Source organism: Heptranchias perlo, chromosome 6 (genome assembly GCF_035084215.1).
Source record: "Heptranchias perlo isolate sHepPer1 chromosome 6, sHepPer1.hap1, whole genome shotgun sequence".
NCBI classification, from domain to species: domain Eukaryota; kingdom Metazoa; phylum Chordata; class Chondrichthyes; order Hexanchiformes; family Hexanchidae; genus Heptranchias; species Heptranchias perlo.
Genome location: NC_090330.1, coordinates 50920405 through 50941577, shown reverse-complemented (window position 1 = coordinate 50941577; position 21173 = coordinate 50920405). Strand labels below are relative to the sequence as shown.

Below are 21173 nucleotides of genomic sequence, written 5' to 3'. Positions count from 1 at the left end.
TGACAGGAGGCTGTGTTGAACCACTTGGCTTTGTCACTGCCCCCACCCAGCAAGTCTTTCACATGGAATGTTTTAAGTTCCTCCAACAGTACTTGCACCAAGTCATTTACATTTCAACTGCACTTTGCTCTGTTATGGGGTATGCGAAAATGTAAAGAGGGAATTGAGATCCTTTGGGTTGCTACGTTGGAGGTTACCATCTGAAAAACCCTCTATGTTGATCAAAAGTAGTTATAACATGAGTAGAATAAGCCCTTTCGCTAGTGAACCCCATGTTGCCTTTTGCTTGGATGGTGCCCGATGGAAGGGAGACAAATACCCATTCCTGGTCTGAACAGATTCCTGCAAAGGACAGGTCTTTTGTCAGACACCATTTGGATCTCTCTTTAATGGTCACAAACCCAAGACATTTCAACAGAAGAGCCTCAATCACTGTCACTTCTGTGGAGAAAGCTCTCACCAGCCAGTCTAGGTATGGGCAATAAAGTAGCCCTTGCTTCAGAGAGGTTGATAATTATTAATGAAACAGTCAGGCTAAATTGTATTGTTATTTCAACTGAAATAAGGAGGACAAGAACACCAATCACCTCCAAGTCACACACTACCTCACACCATTTATATGGGTTCAGTAGTGTCGTGGCAATGGACTAGCAACCTTGAGATTGAGAGTTCAAATCCCAATGTGGCAAGTTGCGAAACTGAATTCAATAAATCTAGCAGCTTGTGGGCTAGCACCAGGAAAAATTGCCATGTAAGCTGCAGGATTGTCATTAAAAACCCAAGTGGCTCACTTATTTCCTACAGGGGGCTTCTCCTTCCTGCCATACTTTGTACTATTCAGTAGGCATAACCCTGTTTTTCCAACCTGATGGAACCTTTTCAATTGACCAAGTGTTTCTGTATCCATCTACTCAAAAGATCCCTAATCCAACAGCCCTTGCACTCCTTAGGCTACAGGATATGAAAAAAATCAGCAGCGATTTTTGATTCTCATCAATGTATGTGCCGTGTGAATTAAGGACTGAGCTCAGCTAAGATATCCCTACAGTTATATACTTTCCTGATACACAGGAAACACAGCCACTTGGACAAGGTACCAGAAGGCAGCAACCATGGAACTGTACCCCTACATGCATTAGTACTTTTCAACAGAAGAGAGAAAATTGCAGGAAAATAAAAGCAAATCCTGGAAGGTGAAGTCCTCTTTCATTACCTATCAAATGCTATAGCGCCTTCAGTGTGTTGAAAGGGGCCCAATAACAGTTATGAGGTAGTTCAATTATCTGGTTTTGCTTATACCATTCAGGAGAAATTGATGTGGTAAGTTACCTTTTGAAGCCAGAACATTTTACCTCCACCAGAACGTCAGTTGGATGCATTACCTCCTGACACCTGCAGCATCCAACAAAGCCTAAGTGAGCACTATAGCCAGTAATAACATTCTTCCACATTTTTATTGTAGGCCACCAAGGAGATGGTAATTAAAACCTTGATAGGTCCACTCGCTCAATGTGTCATCATTTGCTTCTCATTGAGTGAATGTGCATAAATCCATATTTTTAAGTAACAGACATTAATTACAATTGCAAACGTGTCTGCAAGAATGCTCATAGATGTGAATGGTGCACAACAATACACCTCCCAGCATCTTGCAAATAATGGCAAGATTTCTTCTGTGATCCCCTTAAGTTACCAATCTCAACCGTCCTAATATGGGGACAGGACTGAACAGCAGTCAAACACTTCTCCACAGGAAGGGATCATTGCCCAGGCCACTCTTGCACATCCAAAGATGCATTCATAATCTGTATTTTCATCCAGGTCCTTGTATATTTGCTAAAACCCCCACCCGCGCCAAAGTCTATGCTGCACAGATATGGTAAAGCTTGTCAAATTGAGATAGAAACCCATCCATTTGAGTCAACTAAATTCAGAAAGAGGAAATTTTTACAAAACAAATCAGAGCATGGATCCTTAATTGTTGTAGTTATGCTCCATATATGCATATAGCTGTGAATGCAGCAGTATAGGGCACTAGTCATAAAGAACAAGATGAAAACAGTTTTCTGTCAACCAGTCCTCTTTACGTCATGTGGTTTGACACTGGTTGAAATAAATTGTTGCCCTGTACTTGTAACTTTGGTCTTATGACTAATCTGTGTACATTTGCACAACTGCAACGACCTATATTCTAACAACTGTTTGCACCATTATTGCAAGTTTGTTTTCATCACACTTGTAATATGGCTAACATTGGGGTATCCATATTATTGGCCTTAAAAGTTCAATGCAAAAGCACAATACTTTAAGAGTGTAAATATAACCCCTCCCAGTGTGGCACTGAGCAATAAAGATCACAAAAGTCCCACTGGCTTATGAGTTAGCTGGTTTCAGCCTGGGAGGCTGCTGTGGTGTGGTAATTGATAGCGCCCCAGACTAGAGAAGGGAATTCCAGAATCCCTGGCTTCTGATCTCTAATCAGTAACTGCTGCTGGAAAATGTGTTAACAATGGATCAAGATTGGACTTGTCTATGATGCCCTCCAGTTTAAAAGCATGCCAACACACTGTCTAGGCTCTCAGATCAAGAATGTTCATTCAACAGGTAGTGGAGGACTGTCAGCACCCAGAACAGGGGAAAATTATAAATAGAACTTAAGTAACAGCCAAATCACAGAAATATAACCCTGATGTAAGCAAACTCCTGATATCCTAACATACACAACTTATTTCTGAGCTTCAATTTTACTCCTCCAATATAAAACAGTATTGATATTATATGCAAATTTTATTAACAGTTATTTATCACAATTAAAATTCCACAGTATTTGAAATAAAACCAGAGGAAAGGGGGTATATGGGTACCATACACTTACCACCACCCCTTATCTTACCTTGATCCCTTCTGTTACCCACTACTGAAATTGCCTCCAACATAAAGACATTTAGTTATTAGTACTTTGAACTTACCAGCTGTGCCTTTGTCTGTTCTAATTCCAGCTCCAACTTCTTCTGTTGCAACTCAAGTAACTGTTTTTGTTTTGCTAACAGTTGTTGTCTTATAAACTGCTCTTGCTCCTGTGTTACGTTTTTCTGCGACTCAGCAATATTTTGTTTAGCTGAGTTAACAGGAGCAACTGTGGAACTTGAGGTGGCAGGTTCTTCAAGCTACGAGCAAGGACAAAGTGAAGTTATGACCAGGATATTCTACAATTCTCCATGGAAATTGGTACAAAAAGTAATGCCAACAAATAAGAGAAACACCACAACATTTTGCAAATTTTCTTTATTTACTCTCAAAGTTTAATTTTGACAAGCACACTAATCCAACTTGGAAGATGACACACAAGCTGTACATTTTCCATATGATAGAGGCGAGATTCCTGTAATACTTACCGAGCGGTTTAAAAACTTGGGATTTACATGAATGCTTGAACTGTTCACATTTGGTGGTAAAGGCTTAATGGGCCACGCAGGATCTAGTTTGTTGACTTTGACGTCTAAGGCATAAAGTTTCGTCAGTTGAAACATTTCATCCCATGTAGAACGTAATTTAAACAAACTTTTTCTAGTGCTCTCATCCACCTAAGAACAAAACAATCATCCAGCTTTATGCAGTGTTATATGTCTTATATTATACACATACCTATACACACTGAAAGGATACATCTATTCATTACAAAAGCAAACTTTTTTTTGCGATTTGCTTTGACAACTTATTCCAAAATGAGTCAGAAGAGCTGGGAGATTTTTTGTTTGCTAGCTCCCAATGAATGACTAGTTCCTCTGTGCTGTCGCTTGAAGGTTGCTCTTAAAATTCCACTGAATACATGCTATTTTGACCACTCGAATATCCAAACAATTGCCTCCATCATTGACTATATTTTTAAAAATTATCCAGGTGCACTTATGAAGTAACTGCATTCCAGTTTTTTTTCCGATGCCGCTTATAGCAACTGATTTTGACTCTCTTAACCAAGTCTTCAGTTGGAGTCAAAGATTACATATCAAACTTTTTCTAGTGCTATCATCCACCACTGCTTCTGAAATTCCCACACATTGGCCCCTGGATGTGAGACCACCTGGTGATTGTGCACCTGCAGGACTCTGCTTCACTCCAGCGTTTAAAGGGCACAGAGCGCTGGCCACACACCCAGGGGCCAATATGTGGGAATTCTTGGGGCAGTGGAGATGAGAACACTAGAAAATGTATGAGCGGTAACCTTGTACTCCAACTGGTCATTATGAAAATCTATCAGCAACTATAGCTTCCTTGTGGTCATGGAAAAGTGAGGAATGCCTAGGATGCAACGCTGCACAGTATAAAAGAGCTTAACTTGAAATGTTTATTTTATTTGTAACAAGTAAACTAACAGTTTGTACAACCCCGAAGAGATAGTCCAGGGCATTGTAAAAATATTCACCATTTTTAAAAAACGTTCAGTACTAAATTTGAAATATGGTTTCTGCTCCAATGGTAAATGCAACAATGCCACTCATCAGGGCTATGTACTACTTGGATTCACCTAAAGTGGATTTCATCAGTTCGTCACAAGACAAAATAGTCTAAACAAAATAGCACACAACTCAGTTGTGCAATGGGTTAGACACTGCCCTTGAGTCTCTGGGACCAGAGCTCAAATCTTGCCCAGACTGATAGGATGAAAGCTTCTTCTATTTGCAAGGTCCTGTGAAATGAGTTGGGACAGTCTCAATTCAGTTCCTATTAGGTATGAGCACAAAACCCTACTTCAGCACGAATTGGCAATCTCACTCAGACCAGAGTGGCTGGTGGGAGAAATGGAAAAATTGTTATGCTGTGCAGTGGCAGGTTGGAACTAAAATATGTTGCTGCGTCAGAGGAGAGGGGGCTTTGCTGCATCTGGTTGTGTTATACCTGACCAAGGAGTGGATTCCGACACTGGGTGTCTGAAATGGGAAGAATTTAATTCCCCAGTTAAATCATCTTGATAAGCAAGAGAAAAAAACCTTCTCCATGGGAACGGCAAGTGACTTGAAGGAAGCAAAACAACTGCAAATCAGAGTACTAACAATTTGGGTTATAAATCTCAATTAGAACTGGTATCTCTCTTTAAAACACCCAAGTATATACACTATTCTGCAAGTGACTGATGTAGCAAATCCATGACCACATTTTAAAATAGTGTATTCTTAATTCAAATTATTAGGTAATTAAATGTTTGTGCCCTATATTCCCTCTGGGCAGTGTTATTTCCATTGCTTAATTCAAATTATTAAATATTTCAATTTTTAAGCACAAAAATTATCCAGATTTTGTAATGTGTTGATTCTTATTACTTGCAGTTGGAAGTATTGCATTTTATTTCAAAAAAACATAAAAAACTGAACTTGAAGTTTGACATCTCTAATATTGGGCAACATAGAACAGCAGCAAGTTGGTGCTTAAACTTGGTGCTCTATGGAATTGCAAATATGGATTGGCATTCGCCATTCCAACACATGCTGATTTCACAGTCACTTCACTTTGGGAAGCTGAACACAAGCCACACGCTACCCCACAGGGAAGAAAAAACCAAGATCATCACAGGTCACACTTAGAACACTGTTTACTAGTCATTTTCAGAGTGATAAGCAGCAGTCTCGAGAGAAAGGCGGTCTGCCTCCATGTTACTGGACAACTCAAAAAAGAGGGAGATAATAGCTTGAAGTATCACCCTAAAATGCCATTATTTTAAAAGTAATCAATGTTCCTTCTCTAGCTTACAGTAATAAGAAAATGCCCCTGGATTTAAGATTTTCATTTACTACTGAAGCCAGTCTTGGCCAATGTCATCAACCGAATAATGAGGATGTGTCTCAGCAGATCTTTCGCCTATTATGTTTAAGATGCAAAACCTTTGCACACGTGAAAACATATGGAACTCACCATACATGTGATATATTAAGTATATTCAAGTTAATTCTGGAACAGTCTTACTGCTGACATGGTTATCTCAAGTGAGACACCCAGGTGCACTAACACTATAAAACGCAATTAAATTTAATCATCCACACCATTAGAAACAGATCTAAAATGGGTGCTACAGCTAACAGATCAAATGCAATTCAGTGGCCTATATACAAACCACTAGGAATGTCTGTACAAGCATTGTTTCCATATACAGTCCAGCTAAATTAAAACAATTCCATTTTCACTCTATTCAAGCAGCACAGCTTTTTTTTTAAAAAAAAAGCTAGATCCTGAAATTTACTAAACAATGCAAAGTTTGATCTGGGCCACAGATTAAAACCACTTACACAAATAAAATGTCAAAAAGGTCCAACTACCTCTAGATCTGGTGGAGACCATAATGAGTAGAGTCATTCAAAATTCTCATAACTGATGCATATTTTATGTTTATATTAATTACAGTATACAATCGGAGTTAATGAAAATTGGATTGGTCTATTCCATTCTATTGCGAGTAAATAATACATTTACATGGATTCAATTAGCTAGACCAGCTGAAGGGTGCTGTTTCACAAAACTATATAATTTACTAACCCTAGAGAAATTAGGGACCCAAGTTTTCCATTGGTACTTTGGCTGAATATTTGTTTTATTCTATTGGCAAGCTTGGTAATTGCTGAGACGTTTATAATTTCACAGCTAATCAACTAGTGCAACCCTTAGCAGGATCACTGTTCAAGATTAACTTAATTCTATCCACAACAATGGTCTTACAGAACAGAATCTCATCAATACATAGTTTGAGGTGCTCATTAACTGTCTTTCAAACAATCTACCGTAGCGCATAGGTGGAATATATTACGAGAGACTTGGGGGAGGGGGAAGACAAGGAAATAAATTTCATTCACACTTTTATTGATCTGACTTAAACAGTCTAGACAGGAACAGAGTGAAGTTAGAACTACGGTTTTCACTCCAGTATCAAGTATGGTACAATAGGACCAGAAATGATCATCATCTCTGGATCTCACCTCCATACCACGAATAAATTTACATACCTTCCATCAACAAGTTCAGCAATATCTAGTTACCAAAACATTTAGGTACAATGTTTACAAGAATATATACACAGGTTTACTGTACAGTGACAAAATTATAGGTACCTTTTCAAAAACACTAGCAAATGTAGACATTAAGTTTTGAGCAAAGAGTGAGATATAGCTTCCTCCAACATTCTTCACAATGGAATCCATGAGGTACATTATTGGGAGCTTCTCTGAAACTGGGGCCTGCAGCAATAGGAAAACTCAGAACATTAGGAAAACACAAAAACAAACAGGACAAAGCAATATATTTTTAAATCACGACACATGAAAAATTTTATGGGAGGATTTGTTTGCAGTTATTCGCAAAAACTGCCCTGGATTGCTGCACTTCGTTAATCAAAAATACATGAATTCAGTCACTTGACAGCAGCTGTGCAGAGCTTCAGGATTTGGTTGTTACTAAATATTCAAAAGAATCTTTCAATCTCAGAACAGTCTCTCACCAGTGACTGTGAATGCTACATGTACATAAGCCTGTTGTGGTTTACTTCCACCTATGGTGCTTCAAAGCAGGTCTTCCATGTTCTCCGAGTAACAGTAACTTACTGTATGAGCTCAAGCTATTAAGATCTGAAATTTTTTTGTACTTATTTGCAAAACTGGCATTTTCTCCAAGGATATATTCGAGCTTTAATCTAATGTGTGAAACTAACATTACACCTAAATATCAGCATTTCTACAATTTAGCTTGCTAATGTTAATCTCCCCTCTTCATGAGGGAGAAGTCAACACAAAATGGCAATGTACATACCATCACACTTGGATTTAAACTTTAATGTTGTAACATTTCAAATTAATTTTGAATAATTAAATGTGACCTGATAAATTCTATATAAACCAAGTAATTAGATTTCTTTGTCACAAACAGGAGTGGCGATGGAAAGTACAACCATCAGAAGCAAAGGTACTCCATAACTGGACATTTTAACCAACCCTGTTCAGTAACAATGAAACTGATTCTTTAATGCACCCATATGTTGCCTACCTACTTTCATACAAATGTGTACTGTAAGTTTTCCTCTACATTTCCCCCAAGTTGAACTTAGAATGTGTTTCATGTGAAGATTAAGTGTTTGACATCCCTTTTATCTTTATTTTCTCCCTATCCTGAAGGCATTGACTCAGCCTTCACACTTCACCCAAGAGGCCAATTCATGTGAGCCTTCTGTGTTGGCATGTTATTCAACCATGAAGAGCATCACTGCCAACCCCAACATCCACACATTTTCCAATAAGCAGAAACGCTGGTTGTTTTTCCTCTCATGCAGGAATGCTGAGGCCAATTGTAGCACAACTGCTTCAGGCCCAGTCTCATCAGCATGGGCCAGAAATTAAATCTGGAACCTCGCTGGTCTCTATTGCAGTAGTTTTTTTTAAAATTACAGTCAAGTCCTGAAGGACTATGGTCTACTATAAGAGCAGAACACCAGTTGTTGATGTGGGCACTTTCAACTGTGTATGCTAATTCAGCCCTCTCAAAACAAAGTTTCCTTTAAGTCAGTTCTGCACACACCCCTTCCACAAAAAATAAAAAGGATGTTTAACACCATCTTAATTCTTTACATTTTATTTTTAAACGGCAGTACTAGGTGAAATTTTTTTTTTTTAATAGTTTTGATAAAAGCATATAATAAAAGCTTTATACTGGAAGGCGAACATCTGCAACACAAAATTTGCAGAAAGCATCTTTGACATACAACCTAAAGGGAAGGCATAGGCTCATTACTCTAAAATAACCTTATAGCTTTTCTAAGAAACTCACAATAAAGGTTACACACCAGAATTACACAACTTGTATATGTAATTTTGACCAGTTGAAAAATATTGCATCAAATATCTAACAAATCAGACATACTGCGTGACTGATAGATATTGCACAGCATAAACAGACACCAGTACATATTAGGATATCCATATATATCCGTGCACTTCGAATGTACTGTGGTCTGGATATTAATCTTCATCACGTAATCAGCAATGTTCTGTTGCTATTAAACACCTCTGGATCTGCTGGAATCAAAACACACGTGCCCAAGTGGTAGTTTGACTCTACTTCACTTCTGAAATGACTACACTGTTTTCTGGCCAATGGAGAAAGGCTCATCAATGCACATTAGCCTATAGATTCATACAGCCGGTGTCAACAGTCATGTAACTGTACAGTTGAACTTTCATTTGTTGGATGTCAGGTGAATTTTGGAAGTTGACCGTCTGATGCTGACCTCAGTCCAGGTAGCATTGCTTATTGAATACTTCATATTGGAAAGGGGCTGCAGGATAATATGGGTTCAAAGTTGTCCAGAACCAAGTCATAACTGACATTAATCTTCTTGTTCAGTGTTGTTTACAAAAGCAATGTTGGCGATGCTCCAGGCTAGCCTACGGCCATTCCAAGTCAACGACTTAATTTTCAAATGCATTGCATTTTATCACCCTCTCAGCTTAAAATTCCTTATACCAAGATGCATCATTTCAGGATAAAAACATTACAACCCACGATTTGAAATCTCTTTAGGTTTACATCCGTAGGTCTAAGTCGTGCATGGTACACCATTTGCAAACAAACCACAGAACCATATTTAAACAAGGTATATTATGAAGCATCTTCAAGACCTCATTTACCAGTCATTTTACATCAAAAGCAAAACGAGATTTTTTAACTCATTCACTACAAAAGGCTCCATTTAGTATCATCCCCACTGCAGTCCATGGCTTTCGGATGACAGCATGTGGTATTACAACTGTGGGGTGGATGCAGGCTGTGGCAACAGATCCAACCCAATGGAATTGTGTAGTACACGAGTTTAACTATCTATTTAACCATGCACACAAACAAGTTCCAACATCTTTCATAATTCCTTATGTCTTTCAAAATTTAAATATGCCTCATTTGAATACTCCCATTACATTTGATTACAAATTGCTGGTAAAGGAGTTTTACATTTTATATGGTGCCCAGAAATAGAACTTGCACCATTAATGGTCAATGGTTTTCTGACCTTTCAATTTAAACACAATGACCAAGCCGTGGGTTGTAAATATAAACCATGCAGTAATATTCTGCAAATAACGTAGTAAATATTTACAAAGCATTCTGAAGTTCCCTACAGCTATTTCATGACTGCACTAATCAAGAGTCCATTCAGGCTGCTAAGTGCAGTTTCAGTTTTCAGTATTGAAGTTTATTATAGAGCTTGCGTTGTGGAGACTATGGTGATCACTTACTGGTGAACAAAATAGAAATATATTCCGTTTGAGTCAAGAGTCTGGCTGCACTATGACAGCTGTGAAAAATTATTGGAAACCATGTTTTTCTTCTAAAATTGCATTCAGCCAGTCACAGGCAACTTTTTCACAACCAAATTTACTTTGGAATGGTTCGTCTCTGCAGCGGAGATCAAACAGGCATGACTATAGGCAAATAGAATGCATCTAGAAGATGCTTAGAGCTAGCAAGCACCTAACATAACAGTCACTAATTCTCCCCAATGTAAAATGACAAATAGGTCCATATTTACTGAAATATGCTTTTTTCATAATTAACTCCTGGTCCGGCTATGCTTGCTTAATAAAACTTTTATTTCACGGTTTCCTTTACATGCCTATGCTATTAAAAAAAATCGAATTGAAAATCATTTCCACGAGGCATACAATGTTATCACCAGAGAAAGACACCAAATAACGCCCGAAATCTTATCAGGCACCAAAACTGTTCTGCATTTGCAAACAATGCCCTGTTTGATTTAATGTGTGGATATCATGGATTACTATGAGTCAAAATCGTGGACATACTGGATTGTGCTGTAATATTGTAATCTGGTACAAAATCTGTTGAACCAACAGCAAATTTGAAATGCCAGTTTTAGCGTTCATGCTGTATTATTCTTCCAATATTCTACCTGATGGATTGCTGAAACTAAAGTTCAAGTATATAGCAGCCAGCAGAAATATTACCTACACAATCACTGAGTTATATGGGAGAAGAAACATCAGGAGAAATTCTGGGACTTCAAGTGCACGGAGAGCAGGAATATGTCCATGTCAAAAATTTTGGGGATAGGGAGAAAGACATACCTACCACCTGACCACCCCCCCAAACCAAAAATGGTTCTGTATTTATTCAGAAGGAATGAAATGCTGATCAGCAGCATTAGGTGAATAACTACATTAATATTTACAGAACATAAAATAATTTAGTTAAAATGTTTATTACATTACAGGGGTGAATATAGAGGATACTCCAGTGTTTTATACTGAACAGAGGAGAATGCTATGCTTTTTGCTTTAATGAACCCTGTTCCCTTTTCCAACAAGCCAAGCTATTCCAACAATTAGATACTGAAGGAACTACTGAGCTGTACTATTCAGCATCTTCAGGTAATTTGGGTGTTAACGGATACTACTTTAGTGACAAAATTATCCAGAAACAGGAATTATCAAATATCAATTCCATGGATTAACAAAGAAAAAAGTGACAAACGTACACAAGTTATGGGCACCATAGAAGTGATGAGTAAAATGAAGTTTTATAACTCTTATGGGATTCACCAAACTTGTTCATTTTCAAAACCGAGGCAGTGATGGTAGTTGGATCATAAGGATACTTGACAAACTAATGTTATGAGGTCATTAAACCATTGCCATGTGAAAATGACCACCAGTGGTGTAAATTAAACATCTCCAGGTCCCAAACACATTAGTTTTCCAAAGTGTTGAATTAGTTGGCAACAGCATGAGCAGCAGTTGCAGCACTTCACTTAGTCCAGCAACTTTTGCTTAAAAATCAAGAGCTCATTTAATAGATATCAACAAAACTGAATGCTTAAGAGGACCAAGGTTGCATACAAAGTTCAACATTTTAAAAATAAGCAACTGATAAACGACTAAGCACAATGTGCACATTTATACTAGAATTGTACAATTTGCAAGAAGTGGTTTGTGGTTTGGCCCTGATACTAAACTTGTGTAGTGTAAACATGGCATTATGGCCCAACCTAAGGGAGTCTCACTTGACTGCTAGTCAAGGCAAGTCTTAATGCTGGATTTACACTGCAAATGTTTGCCAGTGCAAACCTGTCGCATAAAAACACCATTAATGGCAACTTGATCCAAAAGACACTTCAAGGACCAATCAAGAATGCATGATGTTGTTTGAAACAATTGTTTTAGGAAGTGCAAATCCCACACCCTCAAAGTAGTGTCATGGCATCCAAATATATAGTTACAAAATGCCAGCAATTCAAAATTAATAGACAAACTTTTACCACTACCCATTTACTAAAAGATTTGATTATATAAATAAATGGAGCTTAAATTACATTTATTTCAATTAAACCAAGCCTGCTCTCCTGTTTTGTAAAGACAGAAATGCCATTTAAGTGAATGGAAATAAAAAAGTATGCAAAATGTCAAATTTTGCATAACCTATTCTATAAATTCCAATCACCGCTGAATCAAGAAGTGAATTTTTTGAGTAATTCCAAAAGAGTAGTATGTTAAAATTGCACTTCCTTATATTTTCGTTCCCATATGCTGCAAGTCAGCCAGAGCAAGATGCAATATTGCATAAGCTTTCCGGCCAAAACGACTGAACCCGTATCAGATAAATCCAACCCCAGTATAACAGTATGCTGCTGGTTTTAAGACTAATAGTATTGATATCAAGAATTCCACAAAGTTTACTTCCTATAGTTTACTTCAGATTCCTGTACAAGCAAATATAAAAGTTAGCAGCAATACCATGTTTGAAACAAAAACCTTAAGATAAATATGGAAAACTGTGCTTATCCCATATGTAAAAGTTTAATGTGGATTCAGAAATCGAATAAAACGTTTCTGCATGGGCTCCTTTTTAGTTTCAATAGTCAAACTGCAACTTTTCAGATCTAAAGAATTGTGTCATCTTTCTTTCCTAAACCCTTTACAAAATATTTTCATGCCCTCAGCTCACCATAAGCATTTAGTTTTGTGATAAATGTGCTCTTGAACAGAGTATCAACGACTGAAACACTGTAATGAAAACCTTGTAAGTCTGTGAAAGAAATAAGACAAAAGAACGTATTTCATTTTCTTTATTAGCATTTTTTTTCAAAGAACCAATCATTTAAACAGTTAACCACCATTTAGAACATTTAATAAGAAAAAAAACTAAACGCATCCTTTATTTTTTTTTAAAACTTAAACTCGCTCTGGCCCGGTTACAAAGTCAACCCCCCGACTACACTATTGTTTTTATTCAATTATCTCCATTTACGTTAGAAATATATTCAAAGTGAACTAAAAAGGCAAGCAAGAAAACGTGAGCCGCTTAACTAATGACGATTAAAACGGATCGCAATAGTAAGGGGCAGCATTTTGCATCAGTCTCTCCGGGGATGCTAAAAATTTAAGTTACATAAACACAAGCGAACACTGGAAATATCTGATTTAAACACGCGAAGCTTAACAGAGGTTTAGTGAACTACGAAGTAATTTAACACCCAACATGGCGTCTCTTGCGGTCTGGGTGCAGCCGCGGCTTTTCTTGCACAACGTCGGATTTTACGTCTCAACTGCAACAAGCCAATCGCCCAAAGTGAGGTTATGCCAGACTCCGTGCCGTGACTCAGGAACCCGAGTAAATTCACTGGACGACAGTCCGTGGGGCGAGCCTGCTCCACCGGGCCACGGTAAAAATCCAAAAAACCGCCCTCCACTAACATTCCCCGGAAGAGTATTTTTTTAAAAAAAAAATTACAGGAACAAAAAAAAAACCGCCAACACCAGGGTGTTTTTCCACGATATTAGAGACGCGGCCAACGCGCTGGGTCGGCCCTGCGCTCAGGAGCCGGCGACCCGGATCGGTTGGAGACGGTGAACAAACGAGAAGAAAAATCCGCATCATGGGCTTTGTGCGTCAGCTCAGCCGGGCCCTGGGTCTCGGGCCCCGCCGCCATCTTGATTAACATTACAACACGGACAGGGGCGGGGGAATGGGGAGGGAGAGGGAATCTCACCGGATCAGACTCGACCATAAAACAAAAGACTTTAAAAAAAAATTCTACTCCGAATTTTTCTTTTGTTCAAAAAAATTAAAATAAAAACAAAAACGGATTTAAAAACCTTGGTTATTTGTGCTTCGATTAACTTGACGATTTCCGGCGAGTACTTCAGGTTCTCTTCGGCCAGGATGGTCAGGTTATTGATGTGGGGTTTGCTGTTGAAAGTCAGGTCTTCGAGCGACGACTGATACTCTTTACAGGCGTCCGCCTTGGCCGTGTCTTCCGCCATCGTTGCGTTTTAAATTTAAAACTTCCGTTCTCTGATAGCTCTTAAATAGCAAAAGAACGTTTCCCCCTTGAATATAAATACTTATTTATGTTCTAAATCTATACATGGTATGGAAGTCCTTCCTCAAAAACAGGCAAAAAACAACACTGAACTGCTCTCAACAGCCCAGCACTTCTGCCCTCTTTCCTCTCCTAATACAAAATGGCGGCCGCACCAAGTTAAACTATTCATAAGCGTCACAATGGGGAATGAGCACAGCCGGAACTCATTGGCTGCCATCGTGACGGGCACAATCCGGCGGCGTTTCATTTGTTGCCTCGACGGCGTTAGCGCAATCATTGTGACGATTCGCGAAAGTACGACAGCTGATTGGCAGTTCCTGTTATAGTTCACATTCCTATTGGTCGCTGACTTATAATCTGTTTCCATAGGAAATCGGTGTGTTCCTCGGCTTGTGATTGGCTGGAAGGCGGCTGGTGACGTGCGCCTGGTTGGAGGCCGGAGTTTTGGTCATGTGGCCACGTGGATTCCCGGAGAGGCCGGATGTCTCCATGTGACAGGCCCTGAAGTGCACACGGTCGGTGCTGGAGTGGAATCAGGATGGCGATAGGTTTTGTTTCTCAAGAGTCCAGGGAGACATTTTGTACTGCCGTTCGATATGTTTCCACACTATTGATCGTATTTAATAAACGCCCAATGGCCTTGATTTTTAACATCACACAATATATAATATGAATTTCCTGTTCCATTTTCTCGTTCAGTTCACTAACTTTACAGAAAAATATCCCCAAAGGAAGTTACTGCTGTCACACAGGCGTGGTAACCAGTAAGGCTATTCCCAATGACACAATGCCCTTATTGTCATTTAGTGGGGAAAATACAGTCACCAACACGCTTTTTTATTTCATTTTCACATTTATCTGCCAGTAATTTTTCTACTTAGTTTAAAATATAAACCTTGATGTCATGTTTGGAGATTTTTTCAACTGTTTACCAGAGAAAGAATTTGGGGGAAAAATTGCTACAAAAGCTTGTACTTTAATGTATTCACACAAGTTTTTATTTTTTAATAAAGTCCTAAAACCATTGGTGGTTAAAAATACCAATGAACTGATAGCATCTCACACCCAATGTGTTTACTTGCATTTCTGGGATTTTTCCATGTTAAAAGCAAATTGTTCTGTCGAAAGGTACCTGGTCCTGGGCACTGATTTTTCTGCTGTGGGCCAGATTTTACAGTTAAATATTGCAGGCTATAATCTATGTAGAAATGATAGGGAAGGAAGAAGGTAGCTACTAGGTATTAATCAGAAACAACACAATGGTAGTAGAAAGACTAAGAGAAACAGAATCTACATGGACTTAATTGAATTAAATGAGTGATCTTAACTGTTGCTGTGTAGGTTCACTTGCAGTGAAAAATAAAGCAACTTGCTAAAACATTCTGGCCTAGTCTTACCAAGTGTTTACTTGGTCCACCATTGAAATGTTTGGAGAGGCATGTGGGGACACATGCAATAGATATGACTATCCAGTTCAGATCACGAGGAGGCACTATTGTTACACCTCTTGCTTACTGAATTGTTTCAGTAATTATTGGGAAGTTTGAGATTACTCCGGCACATAAAGGTTATGGGAACCATTTACCGAAGTGACTAATGCCACTGAACCACAGAAGATATTTGCAGTAGATTGAATTTGTAACACATGGTAAAAAAAAGGCAACATGTTGGGGGATAACCCATGAAAACGGGCGCTGGGATCGCGTATGCGATTAACTCGCGCCCGGTTGTAGCGATGCATGCAGCATGTAACATTCATACTGCCTGATGATTTCAATGACTGCTGTGTGCAGCCAGCGCTACTTGCACTGTTGATTGGCTGCACGCACTAGCAGGAGTGGCTAGCACTACTTAAAGGCAGTCTGCACCTCTTAAAGGGGAGGTGCACTGTGGCTGCAGGAAATCCTTTGGGAAGTAACTCTGTTCTAGAAGATATTGAAGAATAGCTGTGCCGGCGAGAGAGCATGCACCGAGGTTCTCAGATGGTGCACTAGAGGCCTTGGTGGAAGAGGTGGACAGACGGAGGGGCATCCTATATCTGCAGGGAGGCAGGAGGCAGGAGGCCCTCCAAATATACGCTGAAGCGGCAGTGGGAGGCTGTGGCGGATGAGGTAAATGCCAGGAGCATCACACCACACACATGGATGTAGTGCAGGAAGAAATTCAAAGATTTGACACAAGTGGTCAAGGTGAGTGCGTTAAGCAGTCACATGGCATATCCTACCAACTGCACCACTAGCCTCATCCACTGCTCCACACACAACTCCCCCCATTACCCACCTAAAAAACAAACTCTTTCAATCATTACGCAACCCTGTGAATCAGATGCTGCATCTCACCCTCACACATTACCACTCTTGCAAGCCACACACCCACAGCTCACACGTCACACACACCCACAGCTATTCAACCATAACTGCCAAACATCTTGCAGAACTGAGACTGACACACTTCTCTCTTTCTTGCAAGAGAAGGTGGCGCACAACAGTAGGCAGCAGGAAAGAACTGGGGGAGGATAGGCATGCCTACATCTCCTCACGGCCATGGAGAAGACAGTGCCATCCATCATTGGATGGGCCATCGCTGCGGCCTTGGCCAATGGCGGTGCTGGAGGTATCGACGATGAAGGTCTCTGCATAACTAATCCTCCTTCTCAGTTCCCACTTCTCCCTCAGCCCACAATCTTTTCTGACTCACGTGCTGCGGATGGTGTAAGCATGCATGTCTTACTTTCTCCTCTCCCCTCACCACAACCTTTATCATTTCAGATACCCAAGAACTAGAACCGGCACAGTCAGAGGAGGCAGAGGAAGACGACAGTGATGATGCAGACACACAATCACTTGATCTTACACTCGCAGCCACCAGCTCAGATACTGACACTGCGTGTCCTTTAGAGGCTAGGTTAGAGGAGGGATCTGCATGTGGTGAAACAGCGGGCACAAGTGCGCGCAGGAGCCGAGGGTGGGGGACAGGTACCAGCTCGCTGGAGGGAATTTCTTAAAGTTGCTTCTTACTAGGCAGAACATATGTCCTCTTGTCCTACTGTTATAGTTCATGATGAAGCAATGTTCTGAAATCAGTTTCCACATTATTATCTTAATTTAGATATAATATCATAAGATCATCTTTCATTCATTTCCTTCTAAGGTGAAATTTTTTTCAGTCTTTTCTCATAACTCAGTTCTTTGATACGAGAGATCAGTCTGTTGGCTGTTCTCTGACTGCCTACAGTGCTTGATGTCTGCTTTGTCTCTCAGTGACTTAGACAGTGCCACCATCCACCTTTCCCCATCAGCATAATTTAAGTTCAGCAGATTTCTTGTTAAAGGGCACTCAACCTTCATATCGCAAATTCATGTTTTTATTTGCAAATTTGCAGAAAACTATGAATTTATGACAGGATGCTCACCCCTGCTAAAGGTCTTGCCTCTGACATGAAAAAAATTGGATATACTGAAAGTGCAGTGGGATGAGCTTGTTGTGACTGAAGTTGCAGGAACTGAAGAACACAAAAATGCATTTTCACAGTAGTGGATCTAGAAATTTATGAAAGGACATGCCCCCTCCTGGAAATATTAATTTTTGATGTTCTTTTGGTGCATTTTGCAGCATTTTGGAGTGTAGCCAAAGATAATTTGTACTTGAAGGGTAAAATAAAGCAGTTGTTACAAAGTTGAGTCGATTGTAACTTGTATCATCAGAAGGTAATGTAGAGTAAGCATAATATGGTAGAATTCTGCTAATGCTAATATAGGAATGATTTATTTCACAATATCAGCAGCTCATGGTAATAACACAAATTGTAATTTTGGAAATAATAAACTATAGTCTTGCAGTACAAGGCAAACTAATTCAAAAGGAAGGTTGGTTGAATGTTAATCCTTTTACCTTTCTGTCACCAAATGCTGAATTTGAGCCAACGCTGGACTCGTGTGCCCCCAGTATCAGCACGTGCACAACTTTTCAACGTTTGTGCGTGTGGGAACCTCCGCGGATTCACCCAATAAAAATTTGAGGCCTTCGTAGGGACAGGCGTGCCTACTTACTGGAACCAAATCTTGAAGCTCCGGAGCTATATTATATTTTATTTCAAAATTTTTAGTAAAGTCTATGTTTGCTCATGGCGACTCTCACATTGTTAATCTTGACAATAAATCTAAAATAATCTGATTCAGTACTTTCCAAAATCTTTTCTGTTTTTTAACAACCAGCTTCAAGAAAAAAAATTCTCATGCCCTCTAATTAAGGATACTGATACTGGAAGACCTCTTTTCCTTCTATTCGGTCTAACTCTCCTTCCCTTCTATCTCTCTTAGGCAAAAATAGTTTGGAGGATGAGTTCATGGAATGCATTTGAGACAATTTTCTAGAACAGTATGTCGAGGAACCAACAAGGGAACCAACTATTTTAGACCTAGTATTGTGTAATGAGACAGGGTTAATTAGTAATCTTATGGTTAAGGGTCCTGTGGGGAAGAGTATGATATGATAGAATTTCAAATTGAGTTTGAGAGTGATATAGTTAAGTCTGAAACTAGGGTGTTAAATTTAAACAAAGCCAATTATGTAGGTATGGGGTGGGGGGTGAGTTGGCTAAGGTACATTGTGAAATTAGATTAAAACATATGATGGTAGATAACCAATGGTGAACATTTAAAGAAATAATTCATAATTCTCAACAAATATACATTCCCGTGAGGAATAAAAATTCCACAGGAAAAGTGATCCAATCGTGGCTAACTAGAGAAGTTAAGGATAGTATTAGATTAAAAGAAGAGGCTCACAATGTTGCCAAAAATAATAGTAAGCCTGAGGATTGGGAGGGTTTTAGAAATCAGCAAAGGATGAACAAGAAATTGATAAAGAGGGAGAAAACTGAATATGAGAATAAACTAGCAAGAAATATAAAAACAGATTTTATACAAGAATGTAAAAAGGAAGAGATTAGCAAAAGTAAATGTAGGTCCCTTAGAGGCAGAGACAGGAGAAATTATAATGGGAAATAAGGAAATCGCAGACCTGTTAAACAAATATTTTGTATCTGTCTTCACAGTAAAAGACACAAAAAACTTACCGGAAGTAGTGGGGAACCAAGGGCCTATTGAGAGTGAGGAATTTAAAGTAATTAATATTAGTAAAGAAAAAGTACTGGAGAAATTAACGGGAATAAAAGCTGACAAATCCCCTGGACCTGATAGCCTACATTCTAGGGTTTTAAAAGAGGAGGCTGCAGAGATAGTGGATGCATTGGTTACGATCTTCCAGAAATCCTTAGATTCTAGAACAGTCCCCGTGGATTGGAAGGTAGCAAATGTAACCCCGCTATTCAAAAAAGGAGGGAGAGAGAAAACAAGGTACTATAGGCCAGTTAGCCTGACATTAGTAGAAGGGAAAATGCTAGAATCTATTATTAAGGACGGAGTAACAGGGCACTTAGAAAATCATAATATGATTAGGCAGAGTCAGCACGGTTTTATGAAAGGGAAATCGTGTTTAACAAATCTATTAGAGTTTTTTGAGGGTGTAACTAGTAGGGTAGATAAGTGGAAACCATTGGATGTAGTATATTTGGATTTTCAAAAGGCATTCGATAAGGTGCCACACAAGACATTGTTACACGAGATTAGGGCTCATGAGATTGGGGGTAATATATTAGCATGGATTGAGGATTGGTTAACGGACAGAAAACAGAGAGTAGGAATAAACGGGTCATTTTTGGGTTGTAACTAGTTAGGTGCTGCAAGGATCAGTGCTTGGGCCTCAGCTGTTTACAATCTATATGAATGACCTATATGAGGGGTCCGAGTGTAATGTATCCAAGTTTGCTGACGATACAAAGCTAGTAGGGAAAGTAAACTGTGAGGAGGATGCAAAGAATCTGCAAAGGGATATAGACAGTTAAGTGATTGGACGAGGAAGTGGCAGATAGAGTATAATGTAGGGAAATGTGAAATTATCCACTTTAGTAGGAAGAATAGAAAAGCAGAATATTTTTTAAAAGGTGTGAGACTAAGAAGTGTTGATAGTCAGAGGGATTTGGGTGTCCTTGTACACGAATCACAGAAAGTTAACATGCAGATACAGCAAGCAATTAGGAAGGCAAATGATATGTTAGCCTTTATTGCAAGGGGGTTGAAGTATAAGAGTAAAGAGGTCTTGCTGTAATTATATAGGGCTCTGGTGAGACCACACCTGGAGTACTGTGTACAGCTTTGGTCTCCCTACCTAAGGAAGGATATATTTGCCTTAGAGGGGGTGCAGCAAAGGTTCACTAGATTGATTCCTGGGATGAGAGGGTTGTCCTATGAGGAGAGGTTGAGTAGAATGGGCCTATACTCTGGAGTTTAGAAGAATGAGAGATGATCTCATTGAAACGTATAAAATTCTTAGAGGGCTGGACAGGGTAGATTCTGAGAGGCTGTTTCTCCTGGATGGAGAGTCTAGAACTAGGGGTCATAGTCTCACGATAAGGGATCATCCATTTAGGACCGAGATGAGGAAAAATTTCTTCACTCAGAAGGTTGTGAATCTTTGGAATTTTCTACCCCAGAGAGCTGTAGATGCTCAGTCGTTGAGTATATTCAAGACTGAGATCGATAGATTTTTGGACGCTAAGGGAATCAAGGGATATGGGGATAGGGTGGGAAAGTGGCGTTGAGGCAGAAGATCAGCCATGATCTTATTGAATGGCAGAGCAGGCTCGAAGGGCCGTATGGCCTACTCCTGCTCCTATTTCTTATGTTGTTACAACTTTCTTTCTGTGTGGCTTTCTTCCTTCCCTTCTGCATCTCTCTCCTCCTTC

General features: G+C 39.3%; 1 protein-coding gene across 1 annotated transcript in view; it reads right to left on the bottom strand.

The window, feature by feature from the left end:
• pcf11 (PCF11 cleavage and polyadenylation factor subunit) overlaps window positions 1-14528 on the bottom strand; it is a 47532-nt gene extending 33004 nt beyond the window's left edge. Inside the window, exons 1-4 of the mRNA XM_067986267.1 lie at window positions 14139-14528; window positions 7095-7220; window positions 3396-3584; window positions 2970-3167 (exon numbers count right to left, since the gene is read on the bottom strand). Of these exons, the coding sequence (XP_067842368.1) occupies window positions 2970-3167; window positions 3396-3584; window positions 7095-7220; window positions 14139-14306 (681 nt within the window). The 5' untranslated portion in view covers window positions 14307-14528. The remainder of the gene's footprint in view (window positions 1-2969; window positions 3168-3395; window positions 3585-7094; window positions 7221-14138) is intronic.
• Window positions 14529-21173: the final 6645 nt, after the last annotated feature.